The sequence below is a fragment of the Lissotriton vulgaris genome, chromosome 1_1, assembly GCF_964263255.1.
Source record: "Lissotriton vulgaris chromosome 1_1, aLisVul1.2, whole genome shotgun sequence".
Taxonomy (NCBI): Eukaryota; Metazoa; Chordata; class Amphibia; order Caudata; family Salamandridae; genus Lissotriton; species Lissotriton vulgaris.
Genome location: NC_141685.1, coordinates 17,269,245 through 17,290,344, shown reverse-complemented (window position 1 = coordinate 17,290,344; position 21,100 = coordinate 17,269,245). Strand labels below are relative to the sequence as shown.

Here is a 21,100-nt window from a genome sequence, read left to right as displayed (position 1 = left end):
TCTCCTTGTGACTGGTTTGTGTTAAGGCATTGTTTACATCAGATTCTCCTCATGCCTGGCCCTTGTTATTGCATTGTTTGCGTCAGATTCTCCCAACGCCTGGCCTGTGTTATTGTATTGTTTACATCAGATTTTCCTCATGCCTGGCCTGTGTTATTGCATTGTTTACATCAGATTCTCCATGTGCCTGGACTGTGTTATTGCATTGTTTGCATCAGATTCACCTAGTGCCGGTCCAGGGTTATTGCAGTGTTTGCATCAGATTCTCCTCAAGTCTGGCCTGTGTTATTGCATTGTTTACATCAGATTTTCCCAACACCTGGCCTGTTATTGCATTGTTTACATCAGATTTTCCTTGTGGCTGGCCTGTGTTATTACATTGTTTACATCAGATTTTCCTGGTGCCTGGACTGTGTTATTGCAGTGTTTTGTGTCAGATATACCCAGTGCCTGGCCATTGTTATTGCATTGTTTGCATCAGATTCACCTAGTGCCTGACCTGTGTTATTGCATTGTTTGCATCAGATTCTCCTCGAGCCTGGCCTGTGTTATTGCATTGTTTAAATCAGATTCTCCTTGTGACTGGTTTGTGTTATTGCATTGTTTACATCAGATTCTCCATGTGCCTGGACTGTGTTATTGCATTGTTTGCATCAGATTCACCTAGTGCCGGTCCAGTGTTATTGCAGTGTTTGCATCAGATTCTCCTCAAGTCTGGCCTGTGTTATTGCATTGTTTACATCAGATTTTCCCAACACCTGGCCTGTTATTGCATTGTTTACATCAGATTTTCCTTGTGCCTGGCCTGTGTTATTGCATTGTTTACATCAGATTTTACTTGTGCCTGGCCTGTGTTATTGCAGTGTTTGCGTCAGATTCACCTAGTGAATGGCCAGTGTTATTGCATTGTTTACATCAGATTCACCTAGTGCCTGACCTTGGTTATAACATTGTTTGCATCAGATTCTCCTCAAGCCTGGCCTGTGTTATTGCATTGTTTGCATCACATTCACCTAGTGCCTGACCTGTGTTAATGCATTGTTTGCATCAGATTCTCCCCGTGCCTGGCCTGTGTTATTGCATTGTTTGTGTGAGATTCTCCTAGTGCCTGGCCTGTGTTATTGGGATCTAGGACGTTACAACGCGTTATTTTACAACGCAGACCATTACATCGCAAGTTTTTACAACGCAGAATCCATTACAACGCATGCCTTTACAACGCATGTCATTACATAGCAGATACTATTACAACGCAAGCCATTACAACGTAAGTATAGGTAAGTATATCTTTTTAAAAAAAATGTAATCAAGTTAATTTAATTAATTTAATTTAATTAATTTATTTTATTAATTTAAAAAAAGACTTTAATGTAATTATTGTAATTTAATTAATATTAAAAATGTAATTAATTTAATTTATTTAATTTAAATTAACTAATGTAATTTCATTAATTTCTAAACTGTAAATAAAATAATTTAATTTATTATAATAAATTTAATTTAAATAATATTAAAATAATAATTAATAAAATGTAATTTAATTAATGTAATTTAATTAATTTATAAATTGTAAATAATATAATTTATTTTTATTAATTTAAATAATTTATAAAATTTAATTTATATAATTTAATTTAAGTAATGTAATTTAATTATTTATTAATTGTAAATAATATTAATTTAATTAATTTAAATAATGTAATTAATTTAATTTTAATTAAAGTCCTGTTTTTAAAAAAAAGTGAACCCTAAAAATACCCCTGTACCCCAAAAACCAAACCCAACCCTAAAACCTAAAAATACCTTTGTACCCAAAAAACCAAACCCAGCCCTAAAATCTAAAAATACCCCTGTACCCCAAAAACCAAACCCAGCCCTAAAACCTAAAAATACCCCTGTACCCCAAAAACCAAACCCAGCCCTAAAACCTAAAAATACCCCTGTACCCCAAAAACCAAACCCGGCCTTAAAACCTAAAAATACCCCTGTACCCCAAAAACCAAACCCAGCCCTAAAACCTAAAAATACCCCTGTACCCCAAAAACCAAACCCAGCCCTAAAACCTAAAAATACCCCTGTACCCCAAAAACCAAACCCAGCCCTAAAACCTAAAAATCCCCCTTTACCCCAAAAACCAAACCTAGCCCTAAAACATAAAAATACCCCTGTACCCCAAAAACCAAACACTGCCCTAAAACCTAAAAATACCCCTGTACCCCAAAAACCAAACACAGCCCTAAAACCTAAAAATAAATATATTTATGTACATTTAATATTAATCAAATTAATTAAAAAATGTAAAATAAAATATAAAATTATATACTTACCTATACTTACGTTGCAATGGCATGCGTTGTAATAGCATCTGCTATGTAATGACATGCGTTGTAAAGGCATGCGTTGTAATGGATCCTGCGTTGTAAAAGTTGCGTTGTAACGGTGCAATACCGTGTTATTGCATTGTTTACATCAGATTCTCCCAACGCCTGGCCTGTGTGATTGCATTGTCTACATCAGATTTTCCTTGTGCCTGGCCTGTATTATTGCATTGTTTACATCGGATTTTCTTTGTGCCTGGACTGTGTTATTGCATTGTTTGCATCAGATTCACCTAGTGCCTGGCCAGTGTTAATGCATTGTTTGCGTCACGTTTTTCTAGTACCTGGTCTGTTATTGCATTATGTGCGCTGCTTTTGGCGTGTTATTATTCTAATAGTTGCAGCTTTTCTAACAAACATGGTACCTTTTATCCCAATCAAGTGCATCTGACTGCAAACACACTGCACTCTCCCTGCATTAGCAATCTACTTCCTATTCATGTAGCAACAGTCAGCCCAGCATGTCTGCCAGAGATGTCGTAGGGTCAGAAACAGTACATAGGTCAGTAGTGAGTAAGATTTTAAATGAAGAAGCTGCTGTGATAGTCGGCAAAACATCCATGTCGAAACATCAGCAGTAGGACAATGGTACATGGAACAATAATAGTAGATTTGTTTACACTTCGGTGCGGTGCGTGTCACTTAATGTTCTTTTCTTCCACTCTCATGAGATGGTTTTACAAAGCAACTCTGAGCTCACTGAGTGTGGAGCTTCCACAAAACCCAGAGACAGGCCGTTCCAAAGACGGTAACAGAGAAGGGTGAAAGATCTGAGTCTTGATCCTGGCAGATGGACAGGTGATCCCTGAGGGGGTGTAGTTGGTCTGTGTGTTGCCACGGCTTTTCAGGGGGTGTAAGAAAATGTCAGCAATTTGTGGAGGGCCTTCTTGAAGGGAAGAACCACCGAGCTACATGCAATACGGACTAAAGGGTTTGTGTCTGCGCAGGAGGAGTTACAATCTTATAGCAAAATTGAGAACCTTGTCCAAAGGGGATTGATGTTACTAAGGATTAACTTCTTCAGTTATGACATATGGTGAAAGTCCATTTACCTCGAGTTGCTTGAAAAGCTCTCTGCCCTCTGCTGGTGCAGGCTGGATGTTTAGTCTCTAGTTGGCATTTGCCAGGGGATGTTCAGATACAGTGGTAGAATTAAACCTTGGAGCAGCACTTGTAGTGTTGACTCTTGGAGTCTTGTAGTGTGTGCTGGCTGCGGTAGAACTGTCTTAATGTTCCATGGAGCTCAGAAAACCCAGACTCTCCATCCTCTCAGAGCACGAGCTCTGTGGCTTGACCAGTTGAACTGCAATAAAGAAGATGACCTAGACCAGTTCTACCTCTCCCGACCTTTGAACTGATCATTGAGGAAAGAAGCCCTTGTCTGGAAAGCAGATCCAGACAAGGTGCAGCTGACAGCAGACCCTGCCTGGAAGGAAGATCTGCACAAGGCACAGCTGACAGAAGTCCCGCCTCGAAGGAAGATCTGCACAAGGCACAGCTGACAGAAGTCCCACCTCGAAGGAAGATCTGCACAAAACTCAGCTGACAGAAGTCCTGCCTCGCCAGTCATGTTACATATCCAGCAATGGATGAACCTCAATCAGCTTAAGCTGAACCCAGGGAAGACAGAGCTAATTCTCCCGGGCAGTAGCTCCACCCATTCGGTCCCTGCTAAGTCGGCAAAGAGCCTGGGGGTTATCATAGACCCAGAGCTCTCCCTCAAGCCTCAGGTTGGTGCAGTTGTATCCTCCTGTATGTTTCAGCTTCGGAGAATCAGGAAAGTTTCCCACCTCCTATCGCCTGCAGCCCTGATACAAGTTTTGGTCGCCCTAGTGCTCTCCCGCCTGGATTTCTCCACTCTCTGTATCATGGCCTACCGAAACATCTGCTTTACAGGCTGCAAGTTGTGCAGAACCAGGCGGCCCGACTAGCCTATAAGACCCCGAAGTGGCAGTCTGCAAAATCACTGCTCTGCAAACTCCACTGGCTGCCGGTCGAACAGAGAGCCGCATTAAGATCGGCTGCCTGACCTACAAAGCTGTGACTAGTACGTCTCCCGTCTTTCTAAGATCCTTAGTGACTCCTTACCGTCCAGCACGTAACTTACGGTCCTTCCATCATCATCTCCTGACTGCAGTCCCAATTAAACTCAAAAAATATGGTGGCTGTAGATTTGCTCATCTAGCTCCCAAACTCTGGAACCAGTTGCCGTTATCGCTCAAATCTTCCATGTCTCTGCTGGAATTTAGAAAACTTCTCAAAACCAACCTCTTCACACAGTCTGGCTAGCTCCCCTCCTCTACATCTCTCAGTACCACTCAGCGCCAGGAAACCTATGGTGACAGAGCGCTATATAAGTCTCCCTTAAGATAAGATAAAATAAGATAAGAAGATCTGCACAGGGCACCGCTGACAGAAGTACAGCCTGGAAGGAAGAACTGCATGAGGCATGCCTGACAGAATTCCTGCCTGAAAGGAAGATCTGCACAAGGCGCAGCTGACCGAAGCCCCTTCCTGGAAGAAAGATCTGCACAAGGCACAGCTGACAGAAGCCCCTGCCTGGAAGGAAGATCTGCACGACAAGGCACAGCTGACTGAAGCCTCTGCCTGGAATGAAGATCTGCACAAGGCTCAGCTGACGGGGGTCCTGCCTGGAAGGAAGATCTGCACAGGACGCAGCTGATGGAAGGTCTGCCTGGCGGTGACCTCAACGCAGTGTGAGACCCACAAACCACAAGATCCTTCAAGCCCAGCTAGCCACACTGGACGCAATGTACACCAAATGCCTGATTTATATTTCAGCGGATGGTTTATTTCATCACAAATGTGACAGGTATCCTGCCCGCCTTATTAAAAATGCATTACATCCTGTGGCAATTATAATAAGGCAGACAGGATATCTGTCACGTTTTGATAATGCCTTGGTGCAGTTTGCAGAGTTTACCCCGCAGAACTCCATTAAGTGTCAGGGAAACTCCGTCGCACTCTGCAGACTTCCGCTAGTGGCAGAGTTTAAGTTGCACTGCTCGTACTGATTTTTAGTGCCAGGAATTTAACTCCCACTGTAAAATCAGCACAAACAGCACTACGCATCGTGCCAGAGGGCACTGCTGCTTTCTGCCGCTCTAATTGATATTCTAATCGAATGGCAGCTTAATCAGCAAGAATGGCAGATTTTAACACTCGAGTTGTCGCGACCTGCCGTGACCTCCCGCGATGAGAAATCTCGCCAGGAGGAGGTCTAGCGTGTTATATTTTCTCACAAGCGCACGTCACCTTACCGTTGGCGAACCGCTTGAGAAAAGAACTCTGTTCTACATGGAGTTTTTTGGACCAGTGGGCAACCTTCACGAGCTCCGCCGGCAGAGCGGAATTCTTCACCCACCCCTAGTTTTGAGGCAATAATCTGTTGGACAAACTCCTAACTAGGCCCTTTGTCAGCAATAAGTGTTGTAGAAGAAGTGAGATCCATGGCCTTGTGAGTATGAGGCAATTATCTGACTTCTGAGGAATGCCACAGAGTGAGTGCGCAGCCAGAGGGCAGTAGGGGGGCCGAAGGACATGAAATTAGGTCAACTTGAATATGAGAAATATGGAAAGGTAGAAATGCTGCATCACCTGTGGATAACTGACACCTCCTCCCGCTCTTCCAAATGCCCATCCGGTCACAAATAGCATCCTAGGCCCCAAAAGGACAACGTCATGCCAGATGCCATGTAATGTTGGAAAAGGGGGGAAAAGAGTAATATGCACACATCTGCTGCGGGGATATGTTAGGTAAATTATTGGTTGTGATGGATTCTCTATAAGTACTAAATGACTGATATTGTTGAATATTAAATTATATGAATCAACGTTTGTTTGCCTGATCTGCGCTTATAATGTAAGGGACGGGCCTTACAGTGAACCCCTCGCTCTGTTTTACACAAAAGCCCCGGAAGGAGCTGCATCTTACAGAACTTTATCTACTTTAGGAAGAACTAAAGACTTGCTTTTTAAAGTTGTCTTCCAGGGTCAGAACCAGGCTCTGTAAGCGGCACAGGTTTCAGGGAGATGGACAGATGCTATGGTGATAGGAAACCCCCCTCAACTCACAATAATGTTCCAATCTTCCAGGTTAGAAGAAACCAGAAATGCTTGAACCAAGGGAGCTGTTGAAAGTGTCAAAGGTGACTTATGAACAGCGAGTAAAGACAGGAGTTGGTATTTGAGATGATCTTAAGTCAATAGGAAAGAAATGAGAAGTGTGTAAATGGAGTTACTTTTGTTGTATACTTCGTAAAGAGCTACTGGAAATTTTACAGCCCAGCCTGATCCATCTCTTTTTCTATACTCCACAGTTGTTTAAATGAAATCTTGACCATAAGCTTCTATCTTAAGCTATACCTCTAGCACTTGGGCGCTCCGTGAGCGCTTTCACTTTACTAAGTTACTCTGTAAACACTGGTAAATCACCTCCTTTCCAGACATTAATAAGATGTCACCTGATCAACAGAACTTTTAGTTAAATATCTGTGTATGATGAAATATTCCTTGCTAAGTTCCAAAAGTGATAAAGAAGAAGGAGGAGATTTACTAAGATTTTGCATTGTGTTTGCGTCACAAAAGAGGCACAAAATGCAGCAAAATCTTTTTTCCAAATTTACGTTCCAGCGCTAAACTTGTTTAACACTGGAAATAACGTTAAAGTAATGTGACACTGCGAATAGCATTGTTTCGCATTTCTTTGTGCCATGGGGCCTGCCAAGGGTGGTGCATGGGCGTTCCCGTGCAACCACAAAACTAGGTGCAAGGAAGGAGAAATGCTTTCATTTCTCCTTCCTTTTCTGACTTTGCATGTGTGCTGCACTGTGCAACATGTATGCAAAATGGTAAAAGCTTTCCCTCGTGTCGAGGCATAGTAATTTGTACAGTAAGGGTGTCCTTCCTGTACAAAACCCATGCTGGACTCACACACACACACAAACTAGTGCTCTGGTGCTAAGGTGTGTGCATGGCGCAGGCCCTCTGTAATCAGTGCCGGCGCAAGGGAAAGGAAAGGAGAGAGCCATATCTCTGAAAATAGGGTGCTCTCCTGTTTTCTTCCTGTCGCGCCACGCAGCGTAGCCTTGCCGGGGGAGGGCTGCGTTACATTGTGTGGAGTGTCTTTTACAACCAGTTAAACATTCTGAATTCTCATTCCATTATGTTTCCATCAAGTAATTTTAAATATCTTTACATCCAACAGAAAACAAGCCTTGAATGTGTGAAATGACCATCAATAATGAAGCGAAGGCTGTAACTCTTCAATAATAGCAGAAATAATGAGCTCCAGTATTCAGGAAAACATCAGCGCAGTCGGCGACAGAGGAACCTGCACACAAACTGACAGATCCCGGATGAAGCATCAAGGGCAGTTCAGTGATTGTAAGAGTCTGAGCTGTGCACCTCCACGCCACAAGACGAAGAAATGACCTTGCTAAAATTAAGGCAACAACAATAACAAACCGCCTCCTGTATAAACAAGTGTCCAACACCAGCTTTGATCATGGGATCGGTATGATGTGATGACCGCAGTGCTCTGTTTTCTAAGATGATTATAAGCCATAATTCCGTGCTCTAGGTGAATTGTAAACTCTTTCTGGCCGAACCACAGTAACCAGAGAAGAGCACAACAAAGCGGAGCCAGACAACTGACAGGTAAAGGAAAGAGGAGTTCTTATATCTACAATACAACAGACTGTCCCGATTTGCACCGGCCAGAAGGAAGATACATCTTTACCTGCAATCGTGCGCAGCCATAATCCAATCTAAAGGCACAATCGCCTACAAAGACACCTTCTACATATTAGGAGAGTGGCAAATATTTGGTGGCTATCACATTTTATTGTTAAAACAGAAATCAAACGTGCAAAATACTGCACACATATAAAGTGTGTGAGAAAAACCCAAGTGCTTTATCAGACATGTCGGCCCATCAGGAAATGCAGTCATGGGATGTAGACAAATATATACCCGACCCACAGACACTAACCAAGAAAGAAGAATCATACACATGCAGCAAGAGCTTTAGTTTGTCATCACTAGGCAAGCTTCATCAGCAAACCTACACAGCAGAAAAAACTTTCAAGTGCAGTGAATGTGTAAAGAGCTTTGGTCAGTTATCAACCCTACAGATACATCAGCGCACACACACGGGGGAAAAGCCATATCATTGCAGTGAATGTGCAAAGTGCTTTAGTCACTTATCAAAGCTCCAACAACATCAGCGAATACACACAGGGGAAAAACCATTCAAGTGCAGTGAATGTACAAAGTGCTTTAGTCACTTATCAAACCTTCAAAAACATCAGCGAATACACACAGGGGAAAAACCATTCAAGTGCAATGAATGTGGGAAGAGCTTTAGTCAGATATCAGACCGAAAACTTCATCAGCGAACACACACGGGGGAAAAACCTTATCATTGTAGTGAATGTGACAGTAGTTTTCGCGCTTCTTCAGCATTAAGGTTTCATCAGCGAACACACACAGGGGAAAAACCATTCAAGTGCAGTGAATGTGCAAAGTGCTTTAGTCAATTATCAAACTTCAAAAGCCATCAGCGAACACACACAGGGGAAAAACCATTCAAGTGCAGTGAAAGTGCAAAGTGCTTTAGTCAGATATCAGACCGAAAACGTCATCAGCGAACACACACGGGGGAAAAACCTTATCATTGTAGTGAATGTGACAGTAGTTTTCGCGCTTCTTCAGCATTAAGGTTTCATCAGCGAACACACACAGGGGAAAAACCATTCAAGTGCAGTGAATGTGCAAAGTGCTTTAGTCAATTATCAAACTTCAAAAGCCATCAGCGAACACACACAGGGGAAAAACCATTCAAGTGCAGTGAATGTGCAAAGTGCTTTAGTCACTTATCAAACCTCCAAAAACATCAGCGAATACACATAGGCGAAAAACCATTCAAATGCAATGAATGTGGGAAGAGCTTTAGTCAGATGTCAGACCGAAAACGTCATCAGCGAACACACACGTGGGAAAAACTATTCAAGTGCAGTGAATGTGATAGTAGTTTTCGCGACTCTTCAGCATTAAGATATCATCAGCGAACACACACAGGGGAAAATCCATTCAAGTGCAGTGAATGTGCAAAGTGCTTTAGTCACTTATCAAACCTTCAAAAACATCAGCGAATACACACAGGGGAAAAACCATTCAAGTGCAATGAATGTGGGAAGAGCTTTAGTAATATATCAGACCGAAAATGTCCTAATCGAACACACACGGGGGAAAAACCATTCAAGTGCAATGAATGTGGGAAGAGCTTTCGTCAGATATCAGCCCGAAAAAGTCATCAGCAAACACACACGGGGGAAAAACCTTATCATTGTAGTGAATGTGACAGTAGTTTTCGCGACTCTTCAACATTAAGGTATCATCAGCGAACACACACAGGGGAAAAACCTTTCAAGTGCAGTGAATGTGCAAAGTGCTTTAGTCACTTATCAAACCTTCATAATCATCAGCGAATACACACAGGGGAAAAACCATTCAAGTGCAATGAATGCGGGAAGAGCTTTAGTCAGATATCAGACCGAAAACGTCATCAGCGAACACACACGGGGGAAAAACCTTATCATTGTAGTGAATGTGACAGTAGTTTTCGTTACTCTTCAGCATTAAGGTATCATCAGCGAACACACACAGAGGAAAAACCATTCAAGTGCAGTAAATGTGCAAAGTACTTTAGTCCCTTATCAAAGCTTCAAAAACATCAGCGAATACCCACAGGGGAAAAACCATTCAAGTGCAATGAATGTGGGAAGAGCTTTAGTCAGATATCAGACCGAAAACGTCATAATTGAACACACACGGGGGAAACACCATTCAAGTGCAGTGAATGTGGGAAGAGCTTTAGTCAGATATCAGCCCAAAAAGTCATCAGCGAACACACACAGGGGAAAAACCTTATCATTGTAGTGAATGTGACAGTAGTTTTCGCGACTCTTCAGCATTAAGGTATCATCAGCGAACACACACGGGAAAAACCATTCAAGTGCAGTGAATATGCAAAGTGCTTTAGTCACTTATCAAACCTTCAAAATCATCAGCGAATACACACAGGGAAAAAACCATTCAAGTGCAGTAAATGTGCAAAGTGCTTTAGTCAGTTATCACACCTTCAAAGACATCAGCGAATACACACAGGGGAAAAAACATTCAAGTGCAGTAAATGTGCAAAGTGCTTTAGTCAGTTTTCCCACCTTCAAAGACATCAGCGAACACACACGGGGAAAAACCGTTCAAGTGCAGTGAATGTGCAAAGTGCTTTAGTCTGTTATCACACCTTTAACGTCATAATCAAACACACACAGGGGAAAAACCATTCAAGTACAGTGAGTGTGCAAAGTGCTTTAGTTTGTTATCACACCTTCAACGTCATAATCGAACAGACACGGGGGAAAAACCATTCAAGCGCAGTGAATGTAAAAAGTGCTTTAGTCAGTTATAACACCTTCAAAGACATCAGCGAACACACACAGGGGAAAAACCATTCAAGTGCAGTGAATGTGCAAAGTGCTTTAGTCTGTTATCACACCTTCAAAGACATCAGCGAACACACACAGGGGAAAAACCATTCAAGTGCAGTGAATGTGCAAAGTGCTTTCGTCAGTTATCACACCTTCAAAGACATCAGCGAACACACACATGGGAAAAACCATTCAAGTGCAGTGAATATGCAAAGTGCTTTAGTCACTTATCAAACCTTCAAAATCATCCGCGAATAAACACAGGGGAAAAACCATTCAAGTGCAATTAACGCGGGAAGAGCTTTAGTCAGATATCAGACCGAAAACGTCATCAGCGAACACACACGGGGAAAAACCTTATCATTGTAGTGAATGTGACAGTAGTTTTCACAACTCTTCAGCATTAAGGTATCATCAGGGAACACACGCAGGGAAAAACCATTCAAGTGCAGTGAATGTGCAAAGTGCTTTAGTCAGTTATCACACCTTCAACGTCATAATCGAACAGACACGGGGGAAAAACCATTCAAGTGCAGAGAATGTGCAAAGTGCTTTAGTCTGTTATCAAACCTTCAACATCTTAATCGAACACACACGAGGGAAAAACCATTCAAGTGCAGTGAGTGTGCAAAGTGCTTTAGTCGGTTATCACACCTTCAAAGACATCAGCGAACACATACAGGGGAAAAACCATTCAAGTGCATTCAATGTGCAAAGTGCTTTAGTCAGTTATCACACCTTCAAAGACATAAGCAAACACACACAGGAGAAAATCCTTTCCAGTGCAATTAATATGTAAAGAGCTTTAGTCCGTTATCAGACCTAAAAAGTCAGCAGCGAACACACATGGGGAAAAAACCCTATCATTGTAGTGAATGTGACAGTAGTTTTTCCAGCTCTCCAGCATTAAGGTATCACCCGCGAACACACACAGTAGAAAAACCATTCAAGTGCAATGAATATGGGAAGAGCATTATTCAATTATCAGACCTACAAAGACATCAGCAAACACACACATGGGCAAAACTATATGATTTTCAACAAAAACAATAGGTCCAAGGATTCCAGGCCTATATCTGTTTTCACAATTTTTATAGAGGCATGGGAATCATACTCAAAGCTCTGGACCCTATGAGCTTCAAAACTGGAAAGTGTTGAGGAAAGTATGAGTATGTTTTCCTGTTCTGTAGATGTATTAATTTGAGGCTAAATCCTTTTTCCTTGGGTGCAAAGTGCCGTTCAGAAGTAAAAAATTCATTCCATTTTCATTAAAGTTTTTCCAAAAAAGTCCTTTATTGATTCAAGATTGAAGCCGACACGTGTTTCGCCCTGTGTGGCGAGTGGCGCCAGGGCTTTCTCAAGGCTGTAAATAAAAATAAAGTGTATTTTATTAAAAGATTTCTCTTTAGTTTGAGTGACCCCTAGAGAGCAGAAGTAAAGAAACCAAAGAGTGCAGAGGAATAAGTGGAGCAAGGGGAGTCTTAAAATTGCAGATTTTTTAAGAACATTTTTTCATTTTTTGATTGGATTAAAACACCAAGGCAAAGCTTCTAAACTAAGTTCAGAGTTTCCTTAGAGAAGAATATAACTAAGTAACATATGTGTATATATCAGAAAAGGTAGGGGAAAGGGGTGATAAGGAAGAAGAAAAAGAAGAAGAGTGAGAATTCCAATATAAAAAGTGGTATTTACATGTAATAGTTAGTGATCAGATATTATAGATCATGGAGACAATTGCATCATTTTGAACTATTATACCACATTCCAGGTGATGCATGCAATCTGAGATAAGGGACCCTATTTTGCCTTACAAGAATAGATAGAAGCGAGATTTTAGGAAAGGAATATGAAAGCACCCACGATGGCTGTGCAAGGGATAGCATTGAGCTTTACAGAAACAGTAACAATACCTATTTAAATTTCATTTGAACATTCTGTGTGTTTCTTCAGTTGTCGTCGGTGTAGATAATAATAAAAAAGATGGTCTCCCAGACTTAATTCTGTAGATTAAATAACTCATTTACAAATTGTTTTCTAATGTATGATTCACAAATTTCAACATTGATCCTTTCATGCATTTAGCGGTGTCTTTTAATTAATCATAGATGTTCTCATTACGTTTTTGTTGAATTTGAACAAAACATTGTTAATGCACAAAAAAAATGATGGCACATATGTGTTTCCCCAAATAAATATGCTCTAAGTCTAATATTTATGTTCTCCACCCTTTTGGCAGCAGTATTTGTTTTGTCTTCATCATATATGAATCTTACAAGAAAGAATAGGTCGTTTTTTAGCTTTAAGAGAAGAACTGAAGAAAAATTAGAGTTTATAAGCCTCGTGGATATTTAGACTGTTCTTTTCAGTTTTATGGCGAGGTACTGAAAGCATCATATTGAAAAAGAAGGACTGAGATTAGACTATACTTGTATTAATAAACATGTGTCAAAACAGGAGAAACAAGGATATTTAGACTGTTCTTTCCAGTTCTATGACAAGATACTGAAAGCATCATATTAAACAGACCCCCCAGGATATAGCGGCATGGATTAGCAAATTTAGCGGGACAAAAATGGAAATTTAGCGGCACAAATATGGAAATTTAGGGGCAATTTTGCCACATTTTATTTGTCCATTTTTCCTACAACAAACACAGATATCTTATTCTTTTTAGTTATTTAACAACATGAAGCTGTGTATGTATACTAATTTAAGCATTCCTCCATAGAAACACTCTTGATTGTAGGTTTAAGTAATTCACATGCTTAAAGATAGCCCACTTGTGAACCTGTGGCTATGTTTAATTTGCTTGCCGCCTCTTTTGATTTAAACTTAGGCCACATGATGACATCACTCTGCACACCTGTTATGTCTTGGCAGCAGGCATCTGTCAATCAATTGCTTGTTCTCTCTATTAGTCATGCATGCATTCTCTCAATAACCTCTGCACATGAGCTTTTCGTTAACCATGCACTTTATCTTTTTTTGAACGATGCATGTAGCAGTAGTTTGTCTGTTCCCTCAGCTTTACTATGAGGAAAGTGTCTGTCGGGATCTCACAGGAGTAGCCTTGTAGAACAAAATCTCTGTCTCAGCGCTGGTACACTCAACAAGGGTCAGGATGGCATGTTTATCATATCCATTGAGGTACGTTCTGGATATTTGTAAAAAAAAAAAAAATAAGCTAACTTTCCTTTCTCATGTGCTGTCACAGGTGTTATGTACACCATTTTATATCGAAATGTTATGTTTCTAAATAGATAGAAAGTCTGCACTACATCTGCCTTGATCTTATTTCCTGGATTCCCATGTAGATTTTCCCCTTTGGAATGTTGGCTGCACATGTTGTATTCCCGCCGGGCCTTCCTCCCACAGGTCAGCGAACAATCGCCCTTTCTTTACCATATCGACCCTCGGCTCCAGGGGAGAGGGTGGCGCCTCGCCCCAGTCACTGGGAGGGTTTCCAGCAGGGAGCCAGAGGCCGGAGGGGCACTTCAAAGCCCCTCGCAGTGAGCTGCTAATGACCCATTAAGCCCGGACAGTTATTCTTTAGTGCTTCTGTGTCCTTCCCGCCCGCCCCAAAAAACAACATAAGTGGCCCCCAGACCCCCCAGGATATAGCGGCTTTTATCAAAATGCAGCGATTTCTACAAAAATGCCGATTTCGCGGGCATTTTTGTAAAAATCGCAGCATTTTTTTAAAAGTGCCGATTTCGCGGCAAATCGCGAAATCGCGATATCCTGGAGGGTCTGATTAAAGAATAAGGACTGATATTAGACTGTACTTGTATTAATGAACATACATAAATACGGGAGAAACAAGGATATACAGGTAAGATGTCAAAAATATCCTGTTCAACAAATAGAGCGTGATTACGCTTATGCGCCCCATCAGTATCCCGCTGTTAAAGAGCCAGTCCTGGGCAAAATAAGAATAGTTGGCTCTGCTCTAAAGATAGGTTAGACGAGTGGGAGGGTAACAACGGGCATTTAGGCAGCTTATGCTTTTGTGTGCACAGTCAAGATCGCGAGTGCACACAAGACTTACTTTCTTGGAGTTAAGTCTCCTGCATTCTTAATATCCTTCAGCAAAGTGTCGTACGTAATGGAGGTCCCATGGTGAGTTCTGATGCCGCCGACTGGTTTAATTACCCGAGTTTCTGAAGTGAACCGGAAGGAGTGAACTGGAAGGAAAAGTAGTGGCTTGGAAATACTCGAGCCACCGAAACACTAAAAAAGACAAGTGACAATTTCTACATTTGCGGACAAAACAGTGTTCATACAACGTATGGCATAGATCTAAATGTCGATACTATTTGGTTTCCCGAAATTCCGGAAGTGACCCGGAAGATAAAGATAGCTTGTCTTAGTCAGCATCAGGTACCGAGAACGGACTGGTGTTATCAGTCTCGGAGATTGGCGGCCATATTGGAAGGATATTGTGACCCAGTAAAATCGGTGTGTTTGCTAAGGAAAAGAAGCGAAAAAACACATAGAAGCAGCCCAAGCTTCTAGTGTCGACGAGGCAGCCTCTATTCTGTGAATTTCAGATACCCCTAGTGATCAATTACGTTTGCAATTAAACTAGAGATCTGATCATATTGCTAATACTAGGCGGGTGGTTAAAGGCACAGCGGTGTTGTTAGACGTGACACCCTTGGCGTGGTTTTCCCCTATATTTTTGCCTCTGCCTCCTGTATTTTTGATACTGTGCTGGATTTCGTTTTTGCTGGTTTAGATGCTTTGGACACTCTGCCACTGCTGATCAGTGCCAGAGTGTAAGTGCTCCCTATGGAAATTATCATATTGATTGGATGTACCTGATTGGCATATTTGTATCACCACAAAGTCCCTAGTAAAGTGCACTGGGTGTGCCAGGGCTGGTGATGACAGATGCTACTAGTGGGCCTGCAGCACTGATTGTGCCACCCACATGAGTAGCCCTAAAATGGTGTCTCAGGCCTGCCACCGCAGTGCCTGTGTGCAGTCAGTGAACTGCCATGTCCTCCTGGTTAGTGTCCCCACTGGCTAGGCCTAACCCTTCCCTTTGTGTACACATTGGTCACTCCTATGGAAGGCTCAAGGTACCCCCTTGGGCAGGGTGCAGTGTATATGAAAGGTAGGGCATGTACTAGTGCAGGTAACATGCTCTGGTAGTGAACAGCAGCCATTTTGTGTGATCACTGCTGCAAGGTTATCTTGCTCCATAGACGAACATGGGGGAGGCTGGTCCCAATGGATACTAGCCTATCTTCTCACAGGAACAAGATGGGACATAAGTGATTGATATCCCTGAACTCAGAATTTAATAACACATCTTTTAGGAAAGGTTGTTTTTAAATTCTGTGTTTGAGAACAGTACTTTTAGAAAGTGGCTGTTCTCTTGTCTAACCTTTCTGTGTGCCTGGGCCTGCTTGTGGATTGACTGTCTGGTTTGAGGGTGACAGGGGCTGGGGAGCCCCCAGGAGGTTGTCTGAGTCAGCCCGTGGTTGAATGACTGCATCTGCAACTAGAGTGGTGGGAGGACATAGCACCTGGGAGTGAATAGGGCTGTGCCTGCCTGCCACAATGCTGGCTCCACCTCCTTCTGGGTGGCTGACGACTCTGCCCCTCACTCTGAAAGGAAGGAAGAAGCCAGGAATCCCAAGTACTCCAGCAACACCCAGAACTGGTTTAGACCGGGCTCAGGGCCCACTTGCACAAAGACTTCAAAGACTTTTAGGGGTATAAGAGAAGGACCCCTGACAACAGATTTTCAGATTTCTGCAATCAAGAGGAACCTCTGCCAGAAGAAGTACCGCTGAAGAAACTAAAGAAGACTGCCCTTCCTGTGTGCTCTGGGGCTGACCTGCTTTGCTGCTCAACTGAAGGAGAGGAGAAGGGGACTTTGCTTTGTGCTGTGACCCCCCCTGCCTCCTTGATCATCAGACTTTGCTGTGTGCTGTGTCTGCAAAGAATCTCCAAGGGCCTGAGGAGAGCTGGCTTCCTGTCTTGGAACCCAGGGTCAAAAGGTTCCCCAGAAACTACAAGACGCTGTGAAGATCGCGCTTTAATTGCTGCTTGGTGCGTGATTTGTAACTGCTGGCCGTGGAGGAGGATCGGTGTGCTCATCAACACATTATTGTAGAGGATCGGAGGTTTGTTGTGCCTCCCTCTGTGATTTATCCCCCAAAAAGAGTTGGTGGCTTCACGGGCACTCTGCCCGCCTCTGGCCACGTGAAAATCACTGTGCCGCTTTTTCACCGCCGCTGTCCCGGGCCAGAAACATCCTGAAAATCTCGCAGTGCCTGGCCGGGGCCGCCGAAGGAGAAACCGAAGGAGCAGTGGTTGGCCCCGTGTCTGCAAAGTCAGCGCTGCCGTCCGAGAGAGCCGTGCTCGAGTCTGCGAGGACAGCCGTCCCCACTTAAGGAACCGTGGGTGTGTTCGTCGTCCCAGCGCTACAGAAGTAAATTAGCTCTCCGCCGCTTGCTGGATTGTCGAGAGCGGGCGGAGAGCGTGCGGGACCGGCAGAGGCCGCTTTTGGGGTTTCCTCTGCACGGAGACTTCTCACAAAGATAAGCGCAGTGAGGCACTTCGATTAACAGCGCTAAAAGTAACATTGGGCCACCTTGAAAGGGTTATATTCTGCTACAATTACTTTTAGAACCTAGTGAGACTGAGAGTGAAATGTTTTAAAGACTTCCTAGAAAATAGTGCAACTTTATAGGAATATAAAGAGATTATGTACTGCGTTGCTTTTTGCTAAACTACCAAAACTAGATAAAGTTATATTTTTAATATACCTACCTGTGTGGTCTCAGTTTGTGGTGTGTTTTAGAGTTACTGTGTGTGTTAAGTGCAAATATTATACACATTGCCTTTGGGATAAGCCTGTCTGTTCATGCCAAGCTACCTAGGGGGTGAGCAGGGGTTATCGACAGTGTGTATCCCTTTACCCTGACTAGAAGTAAGGGTCCCTACTTGGTCAAAGGTACTTACCTCTGCCAATTAGAGACCCCCAGTTCTAACAGGTGTTATTTTTGACTTGTTTATATAGACCTCATTATTATAGGTGAGACATAGATTGATGGAATTACTACGTGTGGACTTAAACAGTATCCCGGCAAATTAGGGGACCGTTGTTGCTAGGTGATATTGGTTTTCTTCTTTTTAACTCTTTTGTTACACAATGTTTAGCACATAGTCCATGTTAGCGCCGGGACACCCCGTTGGGGTATCTGTGCGCTATAAAAAAATACACTAAATAAATGTTTTACCATATTGTCTCACAGGAAGTATGTTAGTAATCTTTTAGAGCCAGTGATGCCACTCATGTTCCTGATTAAGGCCCTTTTCCACTGTCTCCATGCCTATGATCAAGGCACTCTCCTCTCTTCGTAGGCGTGATTCCAGGTTCCCACTCCGTTTGTGCTATTTCAGTTTATTCAAACCTACAAAGGAAAATGTAAGTTGGTGGCAATGATTTTTCAGGAAATGGTCAACCAAAGGTTGTCGTGTATCTGTTTTATGGATATTCCGATAATGGTCTTGAGTACGAGTCTTCAAAGGTCGGGTTATGCTTCCAATATACTTTTGCCCACATGGACATGTGATAAGGTACACCACATTGATGCTTTCACAGTTGATGAAATCGAGGATTTTGTGTTTGTGGTCATTGATTAGTACTTCTTTTGTTTTAGATTTGCCCAATTTGCAAATTTAGCAATTGGGACAGGTAAAAAAGCCACTTGGTTGTTGCAAGAAAGTCATTGGTTTTTGCTTAATCTCCAGAAAAGATGGAGAACATCTCTTAGATTTGTACTCCTAGAGAAACCCAATTGCGGTTTATAATGTAAAGCAGAGGTTATGGTTGGATTATCCTTCAAGAGATGCCAGAGTTTGTTCAAGGTTTTACGAATATGATGCTGTCCATTGTTGTCTTGAGTATTGAAACTAATTACTTGTTTGCAGTCTTTAATCCGAATGTTACGTAGTAGTGTATGTCTTTCAGTATCCAAGAATTGTTTTTGAGCTTTAGTTAAGACATGTTCTTTGTATCCTCTTTGTCTCAAACGTTGTTTTATTTTATCCGAGTGAATTTGATATTCTTTGTTTGAGCTACAATTCATCCATGCACGTCTGTATTCACCTCCTGGGATGTTCGTGATTGTATGTGCAGGATGGCCGCTTGAGGCATGGAGAATGGAATTAGCCGATGTGGGTTTTCTATGTTTTTGTTCAGTTTATTGTCTGCAACGTAGATTGATAAGTCCAAGTATTCTATTTCAGTTTTTGAGATGTTATATGTGATATTGATTCCCCACTGATTTGGTGTCAGAGAGTTGATGAAAGTTCTGAGATTTTTTACTGTTCCTTGCCATATTAGCAGGATATCATCTATGTATCTCCCCCACATTATTATGTTGTTGGTGATATCCTCAGATCTTTCTTTCCAAAGCCAGTGTTGCTCAACCGCTCCCATCAGGAGGCAGGCATACGGATGTGCACATTTAGCCCCCATTGCCGTGCCCTGGAGTTGTAGGTAGAAATTGCCATTGAAAAGAAAATAGTTGTTGAAGAGGCAGAATTCCAGCAAATAGAGGATCATTTTGTTTTGTACCTTCAGGTGAACAGATCGTGTCTGTAAGAATTTTCTTGTTGCGGATATTCCGTCAGAGTGTTTAATTGACGTATACAGACTAGTAATGTCGATTGCTGTGAGTATGTAGGATTCGAAGTGCCGCTGACCTAGTGGCCCCGGAGAAACTCACGAGACCTAATAGAGCATCTCCGTCGGCCGCCTGGTACACTGAAGATCTCAGACTTCACCGCCAACACTGCAGGAATTTAGAAAGGCGCTGGAGGAAAGTCTATTGTCCCATAGCTAAACAAACTTATAATGATGCTCTCAGAATATACAAAAAGGCGATTATTGCCCAAAAGACTGCTTTTTTCTCTGCACAAATAGAGGACTCCGCAAATTCTGCTAGAGAGCTGTTCTCTGTCGTTACGACTTTGTCCACCCCCTCCACCGGACCTGGGGTCGAACCCTCACAGATCTTCTGTAATCAATTGTCCACTTTCTTTACCACAAAGGTGGCAGACATATATGCATCTTTTGAAGGGGATACCACTGTGAGAAGGTGGCCTGATATGCAGTGCTCACTATTCTAGTGAACACTATGTATCAGTCCAGCAACCCTTATTGATGATTGGTTGTAAGTCAACCTTATAGACCAGCTATCCTAGTAGCATGGATACGAGCAGTCTAAGGCTAAAGACTCGAGAGGGCGTGTTAAGCCAGCTGTTTACCACACATATACCCCTTGAACACCAAGTGAAAGGACACCACACAAGTGTTATGAAAATAAACAGTTATTTATTAAAGATCACAACAGCCCTGTACTCTTTATGAGGACAGGGTACTAAGCACAAACCAAAACTCTTACAAAAATACTTAAGTTAGCACAGTATATACAAATGCCCGAGGGGCACGGAAAACCATATACTCTAAAAGTGGAATGTGAAATTCCTAGCAGGTAAGTACAGTACTAATAGCTTTTGGAATCGCTAGGACTTGACTAGGGAATCGTTAGATTACTTCTAGGAGGCCTAGGGGACTCGGGTGCAGTGTGTGCACTCTCACGCGAGATGCGGACAAAAGTCTATGGTAGCTAGGAAGTAGAAAGTTAGTGTTCTCGGGCGAACCCGACCTGGTAGGGAGAAAACGAAAGTAGATTCTGACCCTTGGATAGTGAGGCTATGCTGGGGCACCGAAATGCCGAAGTTACCTAGCCCAGGGGCTGCAGCTGCATAGGTCTGAAAAGACGTCGGGAATCCTCGTAGACTGACCAGGAGCCGGAAGAAAAGATGCTGGCCGGTGACCAGTGAAGAAAGTTCAGTTGGATCCAAGCCTGGATCTCGAAGATGGATGACACCTGAAAGCAGAGGGGACCAAGTTCGAGACTACTAGCCAGTAGTCAGTGGGCACCAGGAGGGCACCGGATGGTAGCCACCTCGACAAGGTGAGTGGGTGACGCTGGAGCTCGAAGATCTCGCGGACCAGGAGGCGTTGTCGGCGACCAGGATGGAGGATCGAGCTGTCCCACGAAGATAGAAGCTGTCGGCGTCGCTGGACCCAGGATTGGGCAACAAAGCCTTGGCAAATTCAAGCCCACGCGGTGGACTCAAAATGGCGTCTGGAGTGGACCAGGAGGGTCCGGGGTGCCT

At 42.8% G+C, this 21,100-nt stretch overlaps 1 protein-coding gene and 2 pseudogenes across 2 annotated transcripts in view; all 3 read left to right on the top strand.

Annotated features, from left to right (window-relative positions):
- Nucleotides 1–11,281, top strand: part of LOC147736984 (uncharacterized) — a 55,251-nt pseudogene extending 43,970 nt beyond the window's left edge. The window contains exon 2 of the transcript XR_015308350.1: nt 7,606–11,281. The product of XR_015308350.1 is annotated as an uncharacterized LOC147736984 (transcript). The remainder of the gene's footprint in view (nt 1–7,605) is intronic.
- On the top strand, nt 11,279–13,259 carry LOC147736983 (uncharacterized; the record flags this gene model as incomplete). The annotated part of the gene is made up of 1 exon (XM_086922460.1): nt 11,279–13,259. A coding segment is annotated over one exon (405 nt), but the record flags the coding sequence as incomplete, so codon positions are not given.
- LOC147736982 (uncharacterized) overlaps nt 11,738–21,100 on the top strand; it is a 107,489-nt pseudogene continuing 98,126 nt past the window's right edge.